Source organism: Pithys albifrons, chromosome 14, assembly GCF_047495875.1.
Source record: "Pithys albifrons albifrons isolate INPA30051 chromosome 14, PitAlb_v1, whole genome shotgun sequence".
In the NCBI taxonomy this organism is placed as follows: Eukaryota; Metazoa; Chordata; class Aves; order Passeriformes; family Thamnophilidae; genus Pithys; species Pithys albifrons.
The window spans coordinates 19,279,428-19,295,458 of NC_092471.1; the positions used below are offsets into that span (position 1 = coordinate 19,279,428).

The 16,031-nt window shown below is 46.6% G+C and overlaps 1 protein-coding gene across 1 annotated transcript in view; it reads right to left on the reverse strand.

Annotated features, from left to right (window-relative positions):
* Window positions 1-638: 638 nt before the first annotated feature.
* Window positions 639-16,031, reverse strand: part of ZDHHC15 (zinc finger DHHC-type palmitoyltransferase 15) — a 28,774-nt gene continuing 13,381 nt past the window's right edge. The window contains exons 6-12 of the mRNA XM_071569818.1: window positions 15,923-15,955; window positions 14,740-14,860; window positions 13,405-13,537; window positions 12,148-12,274; window positions 10,694-10,803; window positions 7,749-7,831; window positions 639-6,005 (exon numbers count right to left, since the gene is read on the reverse strand). Of these exons, the coding sequence (XP_071425919.1) occupies window positions 7,788-7,831; window positions 10,694-10,803; window positions 12,148-12,274; window positions 13,405-13,537; window positions 14,740-14,860; window positions 15,923-15,955 (568 nt within the window). The 3' untranslated portion in view covers window positions 639-6,005; window positions 7,749-7,787. The remainder of the gene's footprint in view (window positions 6,006-7,748; window positions 7,832-10,693; window positions 10,804-12,147; window positions 12,275-13,404; window positions 13,538-14,739; window positions 14,861-15,922; window positions 15,956-16,031) is intronic.

Genomic DNA, 16,031 nt, shown 5'->3' on the forward strand with positions numbered 1-16,031 from the left:
TGCAGCAGATGTGCCCTGGAAAACTGGGTGGGAATGGGGGTGGGAGCAGCAGTGCCTGTGGACATTCTACACATACAGCACTTGGGAGTTTTAAGAGTCAAAACTTGTGACTGGATTGGTCTCAAGCCTTTTAAGTGAGAGGAAAACTGCAGCAAAAAGCTGGAACTCCCTCTGTGGTTCTGCTCACAGGGCAACAGAGCTTAGAGCCAGAAGACAAACAGGGCCCTTCCAACCCCTCAATGCACTCACTGTAAGGGTCACATCAACCATCAATCAGGGCCAAATTCCTTCTTTCTTTGGCTTTAACTCCCCTGGCACCAAGCACAGTGTGCAGCACTTCAGGGGGCTCACTGTCCCTTGGGAAATGTGTCTATAAATACAATACAGTCCATTATTATTTTAAAGGATCTCCATACTCCAACAATTGCAGGCTTAGGGAAGGTTGTCTCGAGTGTCCCTCTCACCTCTGGGCAGGGGAGGGCAGTGCCAAGGCCTGGGCTGCCCCCACCAGGCATTTTTGTCACACATAAAGAATCTTCTCTGCTTCAAGTGGTAATTCCAATGAACTGGAGTTGTGTAAGGCTTTCTGAGAGGGAATGTGTGGCCTGAGCAAGGGAAATAACCATCCACAAGGATAATAAATTAGCCAAAAATGGTTTTAATGCAGTCCTTGCCTGCAGTACAGTATAAACCATAATAAAAAACAACAAAGCAGAACATACAGAATATTCAGCTGTAGAAACTGTAGAAACACTTGGAAAATGGCAGAGAAACTCCACAGAGCATCAGCATAGTCAGAACATTTGTCCAACAGTAAAAACAAGTATCCCAAGCTCTTGTAAAAACCCATTTGATATCAGAAGTCTCATTGTCAGCAGCAGCATGAAACTGCTGAACCCAACTCAGCACCCAAAGGTGGGCAGCAGCCCCTCTGTGCCATTCACTGGGAAAGGGTTTTTGCTGTTAAGTGAAGGGCTGAGGAGTGGGAAACCCAACCCAAGGCAGGAACTGCTGCCAGCACTGAGCAGCACACACAGACAGGGCTGCCAGGGCCTGAGACTCAAATGCATTTCATCTTGGAGGGGCCCATTTGCACAATAAACATCATTTTCAGAGGAAGATCAGCAATCTGAGCAATTATAATTCACAAAATAACAAGACCTTTCCTATTTCCTGTGTTCCTAAGCTAAAGAGAAGCTGTCAAAGTTCCCTGCTCCAGCAATGGGTTTGGATTCACTCTGGAGCAGCTCCTGCTTAGACAGGCAGTGAGTACAGCAGGAAGCTACTCCTGAGTGTAATTATTCTGAGGAAGCACAACCACACTTGGGGTTAGTTCAGAACAGGCTGCACCTCCTCACACAAATCCCTCCCTTCCTCCTCTGTGCCAGCCTGGCCCTTCACTCCATCTTTGGCATTCCAGCTGCCAAGGGATTTCTCTCTAGGACACAACCTCGAGGTTCCTGGATCCTCCAGAAAAAGGCAGGTGGGGAAAAAAAAAAAGGAATATACTGACCCTTTCAGGAATCCACTGGATTTTTGTTTCTCTTACAGAGGGAAGTGCTGATGTGAGAAGGGGCAGCACACACTGCCCTGGGTCAGGAGGGAGATGGGGAGGACAATTTTGGTAAGTCCACAGGATTTAGTCCAAGGTTGGACTCAAGAAATCAGGAAGTGCTGAAACTGCAGGAGGCCTTCAGGTGAAATGCCTGCGTGTTCCATGAGCTGTTGGAAGCAAAAAGGCTTTTCTTTCCAAACACAGCTGGCATAAGATGCAGAGATGATCCCTTTGTCCTTTCTGTGTGGTTTATTTGGTTGCCTTTTTTCCCCCCTCCTTAACAGTATTTTCTAACAGTGCCTGTTACCCATTAAAGCTTTACAAATGCTGCTGGAAATCTTAAAACCTTGCACAGAAAAAATGAGTATTTTAAGGAGCATGCAGGCATGACCAACTTACAGACTTGCATCTGCAATGCAAACTCAGATTTTATTTCACAAGGTTTGCATCCCAAAGTGAAGGGAGAGAGTGAAGAAATGAGGTTTTCAGGAAAGAGCAAATGCAGGAAGTGGGATCCTGGTGCTCTAAGCTGGACCTGATGAGGAGAATCACACCAATACCTGACAAACAGTGAGAGCCATACAAATAAAATACATGCACAACTGCATAAAATGACACCTACTCACCTTCACAGCATCCAAAAATCGAGCACAAGCAGCTCAAAGCTGGGAATATTGTACCTGTATGTTCAGGAGGAAGAGGAAATACTGCCAGGGGGAGATGGAAGAAGGACAAGACCAAAGTGTGCAGCAGGGGGATGAGCTCTGCATGAGCAGGGCAGGAAATGCAGCGCTCAGCAGGAAGAGCCCTTGGCAGTGCTGCCCTCAAAGCACTTTGACGGCCCATTGCTGGCAATGAAAACAGCCACTCGACCGTGCAAATGCTTTAATTGATCCCTTCAGAACGAGCTGAGTTTTGCAAGTGTTCTGTAACCGACCAGAAGCTGATAGAGTTGGGAAAATATCAATAACATTGAGGTATTTTCAAGTAGTATGGACAGCTTCAGAAACCTGTACCACAGGAGTCACTGAAACGACACTGTGACCCTTCACAGTTAATTAACTCTGGGTTAATAAACAAGGTCAGCAGTGCCTCCTTCACCTGCTCATTAAACCGTTCTGTGAGTGAGGTGGCTCTGCATGGAGTAACTTCAGAGTAACTGCAGAGTACCTGCACAGAGTACCTGCCCTGCAGGGGAGGCAGTGGGGCCCTGAACAGCTCAGCATGTTGTTCTTCAGAGCTAAATTCAGGGAAAACCCAGTGAATTCCTTTTTTCCCCCCTTGACATTTTATGTTCCTATTATATTGTTTTTCAGAGCTAAATTCAGGGAAAACCCAGTAAATTCCTTTTTTCCCCCTTGACATTTTATGTTCCTATTATATTACAGACTTTATGCATCAAGTTGTGCTTTGATCCACACCAGCATCCAGAGCTCCAGAGCTCCAGCTGGGTGGGTTCTGCTGAGTCCCACTCCCATTTCTCCCAGGAAGAAAACATTGCATAGGGGGATTGGGAAGTTCCCTGGTTCTTGTGACTGCACCACACTCACTGAGTGCAGCCTGCTCAGAACATACAGAACTGCTCCCTGTTTAGAGGCAAACATGTTATCCTGCTCTGAGGATCTGCTGTTCCAGCTGAGCCAGGGACAGTGCAGGGAGGCTGGGACGAGTCCTGCAGTGCTTGGGAGGGAGGGAGCAGCTATTCAGGTAAGGGAGAGGTTTGATGACACAGCCCTTACACTCAGTGATGATGATGGAGAGGTCCTGGATGAGGATTAGGGGGTGGAAAACTAAGGATGAGGGAATGGAAAACAAAGGAGGTGTTGCAGTGGGTGTATCCCTTAAAGAGCCATTTGCAGGTTAAAAATCCTCCCATGCACTTCTCCCTGAGTACCTTCTCCTCATCACCTGCAACACTGACCAAAGCAGCCTGAGGAAATTCCAGTTTCCAGTGCATTTATCCAGCACAAACAGGACAAATGCCAGGGAATATAAGGATATCACCTGAAGTAAGGAGAAGGGAGCAAAATGGAGCTTGTTCAGTCACTCGAACATGGGGCTTTCCCCATTTTGTTCTGCCTCATTTTCACACAACTTTTGTGTTTCTTTCCCATTCCCTGAAGCTTCCCAACACCTGGATGGTGATGGGGAGTGGTTCTGAAGTCATCAAACTGTATTTTCTCCAGCTGGACAAGAGATTGTTACAACCACAGGGGGCTGAGCTGCTTTCAAGGGAAGGGAAGAATTGGCCATAACTATTTACAGCAAAAGTGACAGAATAAAAGTTACTTGGAAATGTTTAAAATGTCTCTAACTCTGAGCTGGGCAGTTGCCTTTTAAAGACACCTGGCTGGATATTTAGAGGACAGACCCTGATGTTGCACAGCACCTGCTGAGCAGTTCTGCAGCAGGAGCAGGCAGGGGGGCAGCTCTGCTGCTGCCTGGCAGAGAAATGGCTCCAAGAATGAGCAGAACCAAACCCAGGATGGACACAGGAACCTGCTCAGAAAACTCCTGCAAATCCACACAGCTCTGAAAAAATCCATTTCAGCTGACAAAATGGAATAGAAAGTTGGCAGAACTTCTTTCTGGATTTATATACAAGGAATTGTTGGTGCTGAATTCCTGCACTTTCCCTGTTGTGTTTAACTGCCATTTTCCTCTCAAACTCTCCCTCCAGAGAACATTTCACCAGAAATGAGGGGATTATTCTGTTGCATCTTTCCTCACACACAGGTTAAAGTCCAGCAGGAGATTTACAGTAGAAATGCAGGTTTAGATTGACAGGCAAAGCAGTTCCAGCTGTTTGGTGACAGAACTACCCACAGACAGGGCTCAGGGGGCTGAAACAGGGACATTCTGAGTGTTCAGGACCCTCTGAGGAGACAGAAAAACCCACCCTGAGCCCACCCAGGCCCCTCACCACCCAATTCAGCACTAAGACATTCCAGAGGAATCACTGCCTGCTCTGCACAGAACTGCAGGGGCTGCTGGCACCTTCCACAGGGCATGGACTGAAACACCTGCTCCTGTGGGCAGGAAGGCTCTGCAAGGCTCTCCCACCTCACAGACACATCCCCCTCTGGAGGCAACAGCAGAGCAAACAGAGGGGAAAGGATTTAGTGCAGAGAAAGCCTTTGTCACCAAACTCTCCTGTCAGGTCCTGACATGCACAGCTGCCTCTGTGGTCACTGTCAACACAAATGTGAGAAGCAAACACAAAACTGGGACAGAAAATGGTGCTAAATGTTCTTACACTGATACTTTGAGCATGCACCTGACTCAGACAAGAGTGATGGAGCTGCCAGGGCTGAATCATGCAGATAAAAAAGACTCAGGTCTAGAAAAATGCTTATGACCTGGCCAAAGTCCCAGTCCCATTCCCCACCACAAAACCAGGGACACATCCCTTGGGCTGCAAATGGAACAAAATGTAAAAAAAACCTGATCACCTCTGAGTGCTGAACCTCCTGAAACCACCAGTCAGTGCACTGGCTTGGGAAGAAGGCTGAAAAATTCTATTTATCAACTGTCTCTTCAGCAGTTTGGAAGCTGCCCCACCCCTGTGGAGTGCAAACTCCAAGCACCACGGTTGGAGCTACACTTCCAGTGCACACTTCCAACCCCTGTGTTTGGAATTCACACCTTTCTCACCCCATAAACACACACATTTCCATCAAACACAGATCCAGGAAGGAGACACTCAGCCCTAGGAATTAATGCAAACTGGACTGTCTGCAGTGCCTGTTTGCATTTTAGGTGCCTGCAAGTAGGACTGGGCAAAGAGCACTGTAACCCAAACTCTAAGACAATAACACCCCCCTAAAAAGTGTAAAAAAAATCTATGGCCACAATATTCTTGAATCTTGATACTGGCAATGTGAATATTTTATTTTCATTCACAGCTGCACATGTCTATGTGCATGTTCAGCACTTTTTCTTTCAACACACTTGCATCCAACCACCAATTTAGTGCCAGATTTAACTGGGTCTGTCTGACTCAGAGCTTCAAACACAGTAGAAAATGCCACTTGTCAGAGAAGGTTGGAGGATCAGTCTCTAAATAAATAACCATCCCCAAGAATATTATGGCTTGATAGAATTTCAAGAACTCCAGTCCCTGATGTTTGCAGAATCAAAAGGCCTTTGGAAATGCACTTGCATCAACATTTTTACCTTTTCTGAATAAAAAATATATAGTATTTATAAAATAAAGAGAGAAGGCCAAAGAAGATTGGCCACAATCACTGTACAAAACTGTTCTGTTAACTCTGTAACTTATAAAGCCTTGGGCCCTCTGGACAGCAGGATTGCTGGAGGAGCACTCTGGAATGCAGACTCCAACCAGATGATACTTCAGGATGTTTTCTCATCTTGAAGATCCCCTTGTTTTCTGCCCCTCAGAACTGAAGTCCATGCCAAGAGAAGGTGTTGGCTCCTGAGAGGAAAGCTGAAAGTTAAAGAAATAAAAATGTGCAACTGTAACACTGCTGTGATGAGCATCAATGGCCAATCTGATCTGTGAATGTTTTAAAGCCAAGAACCACAAAAAGGACAATGCTGGGTGTCCCTCCCCAGCAGAATGGCAGAATTCAGTCCTCACTATTGACAGACAAACACTTGGGGTTTTTCTCAGTGAAAAAAACTGGAGTGGCATCCCCAGTGTGCCAGAATTCCATGGATAAGGGTCTAGAGGTGCCCTGTCTGTGTGCAGAGCCAGGCAGTGGAGTGGAGTGCTTTGCCACACAGTAGTTACTGACACTCATGGAACACAGAGGGCAAACTACATGTGCCTGTCTGTCCCAGTTCAGCAGGTGGGACCAGTTTATCCCTGTGTGGGTGTGACCAAAGCTGTGCATTCTAAACCCTCTGGGCCATTGCCCAGCAACTGTTCCCAAGGGCCCATTGGCAGCAGCTGCCCAGGGCACAGCTGAGCCCTCAGGCTGGGAGCTGGCTGGGAAAGAAGCCTGGCAGAGGAGCTGGGAGAACTGCCCTGCAGGGACTCCTTGGCACCTCCACACCCACCTGAGGGCTCAACTCTGCTCATGAGCCAGCAATGACTCCAAAATCCCCCCTGACTGCCAGAGTCAGATCCCCCAGTGTGGAACTCCCTGCCCTGGGGGAGGCACTGGGGGCTCCCACCCAAACCTGAGGGGAGAGAATCTGGGGGTTTGGGACTTGGGGAACCACTGGTGGGATCCAGAGGAGGAGCAGACCCTGGCCAGGAGAAGCCCCCCACTCTCCACCAGACTGTGACATCATCTGCACCAGCAGGTTTGTCCCTTCCTTTTCCTTTGGACTCGGGGGGAACCACGTGGGGCTCAGCACAGGGGCCACCAAACCCCACTGTGTTTGTGCCCCAGGGGGTGGGTTACACTGCTGGGGTTGTGGCTTAACCCCAATTTCTCTTTGTGTCATTGCATTGATTGCAATATTGTTATTAAATTGTAACTGTGACTTATAATCTCTCTCGTGTTGGGTTTGTTTCTCCTGCTGGTTCAGCTTTAACCCAGCACAGTGTCCCACCTCCTGCAGCTGGGACAGCAGGTTCCTACTCCTTGGCTCTCAGGATGGTACATTCCTCCAGGAAAACATTTCCTGAGGAGGACACAGCCTGCAGCTCACCAAAGTCAGAGCACACTCTCAGAGCAGGGAACATTCTGGGGGCAGCACCTTCCCCACAGTGTCCTCTGGTCTCGTACCCAGGTTGCTCCAGGGTGGAAAAAACAGATCAGGGAGGAGCAGCACATGTGACATTCCAAGTCACTTCCATTTATTCCCAACTGCAACTTGGCTGCTCTCAACTCCAGTTGAAGAATGCACCTTCCTGCACCTTCTATGATTCCCTGCACACACTTCCCATCCTGGAATTGTACAAGGCAGTGCCAAAGCCATCCCTGCCACATTTTCCAGAGCAGCTGCAGGGTTTGTGTCCTCCCCTGGTGGCTTTGGTGTTACTGGTGTCAACATCCAGCCCAGGGCTCCTGAGAGCCCCCTCTTCCCTTTGAGTTTCCCAGACAAGGTATTTCTGGAAGAGCTGGAGAACGTGGTGAAACCACAGCACGCAGAGCTGCACCCACAGTGCTCAGTGACCTGCTGGGTGTGTCACTGCTAAAGCCAAACTCTGCCCACCACCCCTCCCCAGTTCCCTGCAGAGTGTGGATCTGAGGGAAAGGAGGAAAGAATCACCAACCTTTCTGAACAAGCTTTATCCAGCTGCCTTTGCACACTGCTATGTCTCCCTCTCTATGGCAAGGGCTGAGGCTGCACCACAATCTACAAAGAAAAACAAAGCAGTCAGAGGTGAGCAGATCTGGTTTTCTCACTGAGAAACTACTTTTCACTAGGTATGGGAGAGTGTTTTATGAGCCATTCCAAATGAAACCACTTGGACAATCACTTGTCAGAGACAACAACTTGTCACAGACAACTGAACAGCTGCTTTCAAACAGATTGCTCTGTTATTTGCTTTATTTCATAACCATGTCACACACTTTAAAACAAAAAAAACAAATAAAGATCTTTCAGTTTTAATGTAACATTTCAGGTCTTTTTGGTTAGTCAATTTTACTGGTTTACTTCTGTTGTTTCAGAGGGAATCTGAGTATTTCAGCTGGAAGGGACCCATAACAATCATCTAATCCAACTGCCCACAAATGTCAGTTATTTTATAAGCACTGCAAATTGTGGGACTTCATATAAGCTCCAGATCATAATCTGGGGTCTGATCTAGCCCAAAATCATGTCACTGTCAAAGGTTTTCACATGTAAGAATTAATTATTTATTCAAAGAAGTTATACTTTGTAAAAGTTGGAAGAAGTTCTGACTTATTCACAAAGGACTTGTTTTAAGCACTCAAAAAAAATCATAGAGATGCCACAGTTTGTTACTATTAAAGCCAATTTTGTTATTTTAAAAACAATTTGTGTCACCTGGTAACTGTCAAAATGTATAGAGAGAGCAGATGGTTTCCCAACACACAAATGTGAACTAATTCAAGCACTTAATGTGAAGAGAAGCCAAAATGAGCCTCCTCCACTGACAAGATCCTGGAGAGTGGATTTTCCCAGCAGGACATGAAGTCTGTTTGTTCTGCAATGGAAAGCCTGAACAAAGGGCTGCAGGTGAGAGCTCAGCAGAGCCTGAGCAGCAGGGCCTGTGCCAGTGGGATTAAAGAGCTCATGGCACAACAGGGGGATGAAAACCTTCACAGGAAAAGCTTTTGTTACCCTTTACCCAAGACTAAATGTTCCTCACAGGTCCCAAACAAACATCCTGCACAGCCATGACTGAAATGCACCCCCTGGAAGGGAACTTCATATGCAGAGTTTCTAAAAACTCCTCTGAGGCCACAGAGAGATCACTGCTCTGATGTTTGATCCACTAATGTTAAGTAACCTGAGAATTAATTCCCACTACCAATATGCCTTAAAGGGAAAATAGAGTGGGATTACCACCTTTATTTTAAAAGGAACCTGTGAATGGCATCCTTGCTCCACAGGGAAAAGCAGGAGCCTTTGCTTCACCTCCTGAGAGGATTTCTGAACCCTCAAACACAGGGACTGGGGCCTCGGACCAATCCTGATATTCCAATCCATTCTTTACTCTCAAAGGGGGGAAAAGATCAGGTTCAAACCCAGAAATGTAAAATCATTAAAGGCATTTTGGATCCATCTAAGAAAAACCTTCAGAGAATGTATATAAATACAAATTCTGTTTTATAGTAGGATGTCCATAGCACAAAAGGTATCTCTGAACCTCAGACACTGACCCCATGTGTTGTACAAACACACCAGCTCACCTGGAACTGCTCCCAGCACATCCATTTCCTCTATGGAGGTCAGCACAGCAAACCAAGCATCAAATCATAGAATCACAGAATCACAGAATCAATTGGGTTGGAAAAGACCTCTGAGATCATCAAGTCCAACCCTTGGTCCAACTCCAGTCCCTTTACCAGATCATGGCACTCAGTGCCACGGCCAAGCTCAGGTGAAAAACCTCCAGGGATGGGGAATCCACCCCCTCTCTGGGCAGCCCATTCCAATCCCTGAGCACTCTCTCTGCAAAGAATTTTTTCTGATCTCCAACTTCAATTTCCCCTGGCAGAGCTTGAGCCCATCGTGCCCCCTTGTCCTATTGCTGAGTGCCTGGGAGAAGAGACCAACCCCCACCTGGCCAGAACTTCCCTTCAGGCAGTTCCAGACAGTGCTGAGGTCACCTCTGAGCCTCCTCTTCTCCAGCCTGAACACCCCCAGCTCCCTCAGCCTCTCCCCACAGCACTTGTGCTCCAGTCCCTTCTCCAGCCTCATTGCTCTTCTCTGGCCCCGCTCCAGCCCCTCAGTCTCTTTCCTGACCTGAGGGGCCCAGAACTGAACACAACACTCCAGGTGTGGCCTCCCCAGTGCTGAGTCCAGGGGAAGGGTCACTGCCCTGGGCCTGCTGCCACCCCATTGCTGAGCCAGGCCAGGATGCCATTGGCCTTCTTGCCCACCTGGGCACACTCTGCTGGCTCATCTTCAGCCTCCTGTCAATCCAACCCCCAGGTCCCTTTGCCCCTGGCTGCTCTCCAGCCACTCTGTGCCCACCCTGTGCTGCTGCAGGGGGTTGGTGTGGCCAAAGGGCAGGACCTGCTCTTGGCCTTATTGAACTTCATCCCATTGGAATCAGCCCACATCTCAAGCCTATGAACTGCTTTGCTCTGGCAATAAAGCTGACAAAGTGTAAATGAGTTTCTCAGATGTCTCCCTGCACTCAGGTGTTTGCCTGCCCATGTTCACACACTCTCAGAGGACAACTGCACTTTTTAAAAATCTTAGTCTCCTCCTTTACTTTGTCCCAAATAATTGCACTGCATGCAGCAACATTTGCAGGTAAATACACTCAGTCTGTGGCTGTTCCAGCTGTTCTCTCCAACTTGTAATACCCTCTCAGTTTGTTCATTTGCACGTAGAAAGATACCAGAAAAACAAGAAAGTTGATTCCAAAGTAGGTCTCATTTTCAGTCTGTGCTCATTAGTCAGGTCAGAGCTGCCCAGGGACTTGGCCAACACCATTTTTGTTTGATTAGGACTTAGAATTCATCTATTAGGCACTGTAGGTCAGGACACAATTAGTTTGCTATAGTGTCACCTTACCCTGAGGCTCTTCATCTATCCCATCCTCCTCCCACTGCTCCTCATTTGCCAGCAGAGGGTTCCGAGCCTCACACGATGTCCTCATTGGGAAGAAGTGTCCGTCCCCCTGGCTGCATGGAAAGGGCACAGGGACACTGGGAAAGGACTCCAAAGGGTGACAAGTTCAACACTTTATCTGCAAATACATTTTTGTGCTGCCCATATTTCCCAGGTTTACTTAAAATGGTGTCCCAGTTCAGCAGGTGGGACCAGTTTATCCCTGTGTGGGTGTGCCCAAAGCTGGGCATTCTAAACCCTCTGGGCCATTGCCCAGCAACTGTTCCCAATGGCCCATTGGCAGCAGCTGCCCAGGGCACAGCTGAGCCCTCAGGCTGGGAGCTGGCTGGGAAAGAAGCCTGGCAGAGGAGCTGGGAGAACTGCCCTGCAGGGACTCCTTGGCACCTCCACACCCACCTGAGGGCTCAGCTCTGCCCATGGGCCAGCAACCATTCCAAAATCCCCCCTGACTGCCAGAGTCAGATCCCCCAGTGTGGAACTCCCTGCCCTGGGGGAGGCACTGGGGGCTCCCACCCAAACCTGAGGGGAGACAATCTTGGGCTTTGGGGACTTGGGGAACTATTTGTCAGATCCAGAGGATGAGCAGACCCTGGCCAGGAGGAGCCCCCCACTCTCCACCAGACTGTGCCATCATCTGCACCAACAGGTTTGTCCCTTCCTTTTCCTTTGGACTCAGAGGAACCACGTGGGACTCAGCCCAGGGGCCACCAAACCCCCCTGTGTTTGTGCCCCAGGGGGTGGGTTACACTGCTGGGCTTGGGGGTTAAACCCAATTTCTCTTTGTGCCATTGCATTTATTGTAATATTGTTATTAAATTGTAACTCTGACTTATAAACACTCGTGGTTGGTTAATTTTCTCTTGCCACTTCACCTTTAAACCAGCACAAATGGTCTTTAAGCTTTGAAGAGCCCCATGTTTATTTTTCAAGGCAGCTCAGGTGCCAAGTTTTACTAGAGAGCAGTTTTGGTCCTCAAGTTCTTCAAGCTCACTGGGGAGCAAAAGTTCAAACCTAAGCCCTGGAATTAAGTAATTTTTAGCAGAACTTAAATGTGCTAATTAATTAAGTCAGTTGAATACAGAAGAAAAACCCCAACCCAAACAGAAAAAATTAACTTGTGGACACCTGGAAGTGAGGGGGAACTAAGGAAAACATTTATGAAAAAGGAACAATTAATACCATAGGTGTAAATCTTATCAATTCATTCCACAAATTATCAGGGCAGAAATCACACATTTGTGTTTGAGGGACACCCAAGAGAAAATGGCTTTAATCTCAGTAAGATGTTACTGACAGACACATAATCCCCTCTCCTGTGACCTAAAACTATGCACAAAATGGGGGAAATTGTAACTGTAATTGTCCCAGCTTTTAGCACTGGCCTGATTATTACTCACCTAGAGGCAATAGGCAGCAACCAGAGCCTTTTTTCTTCTCCAAACACTTGCTGCAGGTTCTTTACAAAGCCAAGATTGAATCCATTTTTGTCTGGGCCATTCTGGAACACTGGAGCTGAGAAAGCCTCTGCACACAGATGCAATTTCAGTGAAAAAAATGAATATCAATGCCAGAATCTCTAAAACAGGACTGTGCATGTTGTGGCCATCTAAAGATGATGTGATTTAATAGATTATATAGATACAGCTCTACAGAGTTTGGAAATGATTGAAAGTTTTTTTCATTTTGCAAAGCCTGTACATACTTTCCAACTGAAGGCAGGAATTTGGTTGTGCAACCACAGAGCAGCCAAACCAAAGCCCAAATAGTTTATTTAATCTGGATAATAAGAGTTAAAAGCTCTTTCTGTGGGACTTGGGGTAAAAACTTCTAAGTCAAAAAATCTGCAGAATTAAATAGGTTGGCCTTCAATGCATATTCCAGAGATTGAAACCACCTCATTCATTAATGATATAATGAACAAGCATTAGGGACAAACAAATGCAAATAGACCCTCTTATGGTGAGGCATAAATTAAGAATAGAGAGGGGAGGAAAATCTAGAGGGCCTTGGAAACAATTTGATCCACTTTGGAGCTGCTACACAGGTCTGATTCTTTGGGACAGATGAGCTTCAGTGCCCCATGAAATGAGTTTTGAAGTTAATAACTAGACAAAATCAAAATATTTGCTCACTCTTGATGGTGTCTGTTTTGTTATAAAACCTTATGCCAAAAGCTTTTAAAATTGAACAACATTAATCTGAGGATAGACAAAAAAAACTACCTGGGAAAATCATTCTGTTTTACATAATTTCTTTGGTTTTACAGTCATATCTTCTTTTCCTTTATGGGTGAGGATGGACAGTGTTTACCAACCTCATTCAGCTGGTTTAGGATGCACAACAATACATAGACATAACAAGCCAGTGTTTCATTTCAAACACAGTTATACATATGCATAACATTTGTGTAATTGGACTTTTACACTTTAAGACTTGTTCCCCTTTGTGCTTTTTGCTTCCCTGTGTGCTTTTGTCACACCAGCTAATAAATGCAACTCATTTGAAATGATTGTGCCAAGATCTTCAGTCTTTCTCCCCCCATGAGCCAGCAGGAACGCACAGAAATAGAACAAATGGAATTTTCCTTTTCTTTTTTGGTTCTTGCAGCACCTTTGATGTGTCTTACTGAAAGAAGAGAGACACAAGAGCTTTACCTAAAGTGGATCTGTTCCTGCTAACGAGCCAGCAATGGTATCCAAACAGAAACATCAGGCTCACAAAGAACATGATTGCCACGAAGAGAAGGAAAAGGATGTGGAATTTGGAACGTCCATTAGTCAGTTCACCCTGGAGAGAAAAGCAACACAGAACAAGTGATAGGAACAAATTAAAGCTGGAAATTCTTTGTTCTTAGAGAGCAGAAAGAGAGCTTCTAAAGCTCCCATTGGGAGTTCTCAAACTTGCACAGACAAAAGTCAACCTTACTATAAAAAGCAAGGAGAGACAAAGAAATGATGTGGTTCATTTCCCCTCCTGTACCCAAAGCACAAGTCTCTGTGTGCACCAGGGGCAGCACCAGCACAGCTTCCCACCTGGGCACCAGGAACACTCCCTGTGCCCATGGGGAAACCAGCAGGCAGGAGCTCTTGGAGCCCTGTCTCTGTTCTGCTGAGTTTCCTGTGCATGTATTAAAGTCCTGCACCTCCTGCAGGGTGAGGGAATCCAGGAGGACCTGCCCTGCACCCCTGCAGCTATTGGGGGGTTAGAGCTGAGCAGAGAGGGGCTGGGGGAGTTCAAAAGCCAAGTGGGACCTTCCAAGAGGAGGAGACACTCATGTCCTCCTACAGTAGAGCAGCCAAGTGCCAGAGGTGCCCAGCAGTACACACAGGCAGGCTCTGGGCACCTCCAGGCAGCAATGGCACTTCCCAGCCCTTGCTCAGGCCATGGCAACAGCCAGAGAGCTCATGGCTGGGCCTTGCTGGGTGTTAGGAACAATTAATGCCCAGCAAATTAAGGCACTTAAACCCAAACAGAGTCAGCAGCAGAGGGGACACCAGCCAGAGGCCAAGAGCCCAGATCCTGCTGCAGCTGCCATTGCTGCACATGAGTGACCAGCCCTAACTGAATAAAGGGCTACCTCACCTCAGGGCATTTTTAAACTGAGGAAGGACTCCTGTGGGGAGCACAAAGTGAACAAGGGGGTTTGTTTTGTTTGTTTGGTTTTTTTCTCTTTTCAGTAAATATGTACAGATCCATGCCAGGATGTTACATGTCAAATCCAAACATTGTGAGAGACACACATGCAAACACAACAACAGGAAAAGGGGATAACCTCTTTCTCAGAAGCTAATGTACAGTTTGGAATTCCTGACATCTACTTGCTTCTTGCTTTGTGTATTTTGGACATATAATGGGAGTTGTGGACTGAAAAGGGGCCCAGGAAAATACCTCACAGGAGAAATGCAGCCCCTCCATTTGACTGACACAAGAGTGACTAAACCCCACGAGACTCACAGGAGATGAAAAAGGAACCAGATTTCACAACTTACTGTCCAATACTTAATGAAATACTTGAAGACTGTTGCAGCAATATACAAGCAATACAACAAAGAATAGGCTAAGAACAGTAGAAAGAATTTGTAGTTAGAAAATCCAATGCAGTTATTCACCCTAGAGGACAAAAGCAAAGTTGAAATCAGGATTTGTGCAGCACACGCCTGTAACACAACGAGCACGACAACTTGGGGGGTTATTCCACCTCGGGCTCACACCACACACTTTGGCAATAACCAGCTCCCCTTAGTGGCCAAAATGGGACAGGGCTCGTGTCTCTGCTCTTCCCTCCAAGGTTCTTGCTGGGCCAAGGACAAGCACAGCTCATGTTTCCAGGTTGGCACCACAGGTAGGTGTGTCCCAGAGGAGGAGCTCATTCCTCCTGTCTGGGTCATGTCTGCAAAGGGAGTTTAGTTTGGCCCTGGCAGTTCTGTGCTACTTTATCCACGGGCAAACCTCAGGAGCCACACTCACCACTGCTGGTTTGGAACATCCAACCCAGCTAAGCCCAAATTTGGTTCTAATTCTCCAGGCACAGGACAACTCTAGAAAGGAGCAAGGGGGTGCAGGAAAACACAGAGGGTGTTTGTCTCAGAGCTCACACCTGGAAAATCCTCTACAGTGTTGAATTATCAGGGAGGTTCAGGTGGGGAAATGTTGGTGTTGTTTCTGATTTCTGAAATCTTCCTTTTTTTTTAAAAAAAAGGAGGAGTTTAATAAATGTAGTGGCAGCAATTCTCAGAAAGTGTGAAGCTCAATTAATCCATGCAGCTTTCTGCACTGATGGTCTCTGACCAGGCATCAGTCCAGAAACAATCCACATGCAAATGTTACCACTGAAAGCACCCCCAAGTGCACTTGAAATGATGAGAGACCCCAAAATAAAGGCTAAGCTTAAGTCCCTTTTAAATTTGAATGGCCAGAGAATTAATTAGCTGTTGGGTTTTAAATGTTATCAATATAACAGGTTTTTCACACATAGTTAATGGAGCAAACATGAATGATCTGTCTTTCAAAATATCAAACATTTCAGGCAATTTCAAAGTGCAATTATGTTATAAATTTCCCAACATAAAGAGATGGATGGCCTAAAATGAGAGAGCCAGACAAACATGTGGCAGAAGTATATATAAACAGGCTTTCTTTCCAGAAAGCCACAAACCAGTATCTAGGACATACCATGGGCAGTGATGATCCATTTTGAGTACACACCTGCAAAAAAGGACAAGGAGAAAAATGGAAAATTTTTAATTGGTACTTAAATGCCAACTACAGATCAACAGCAAAA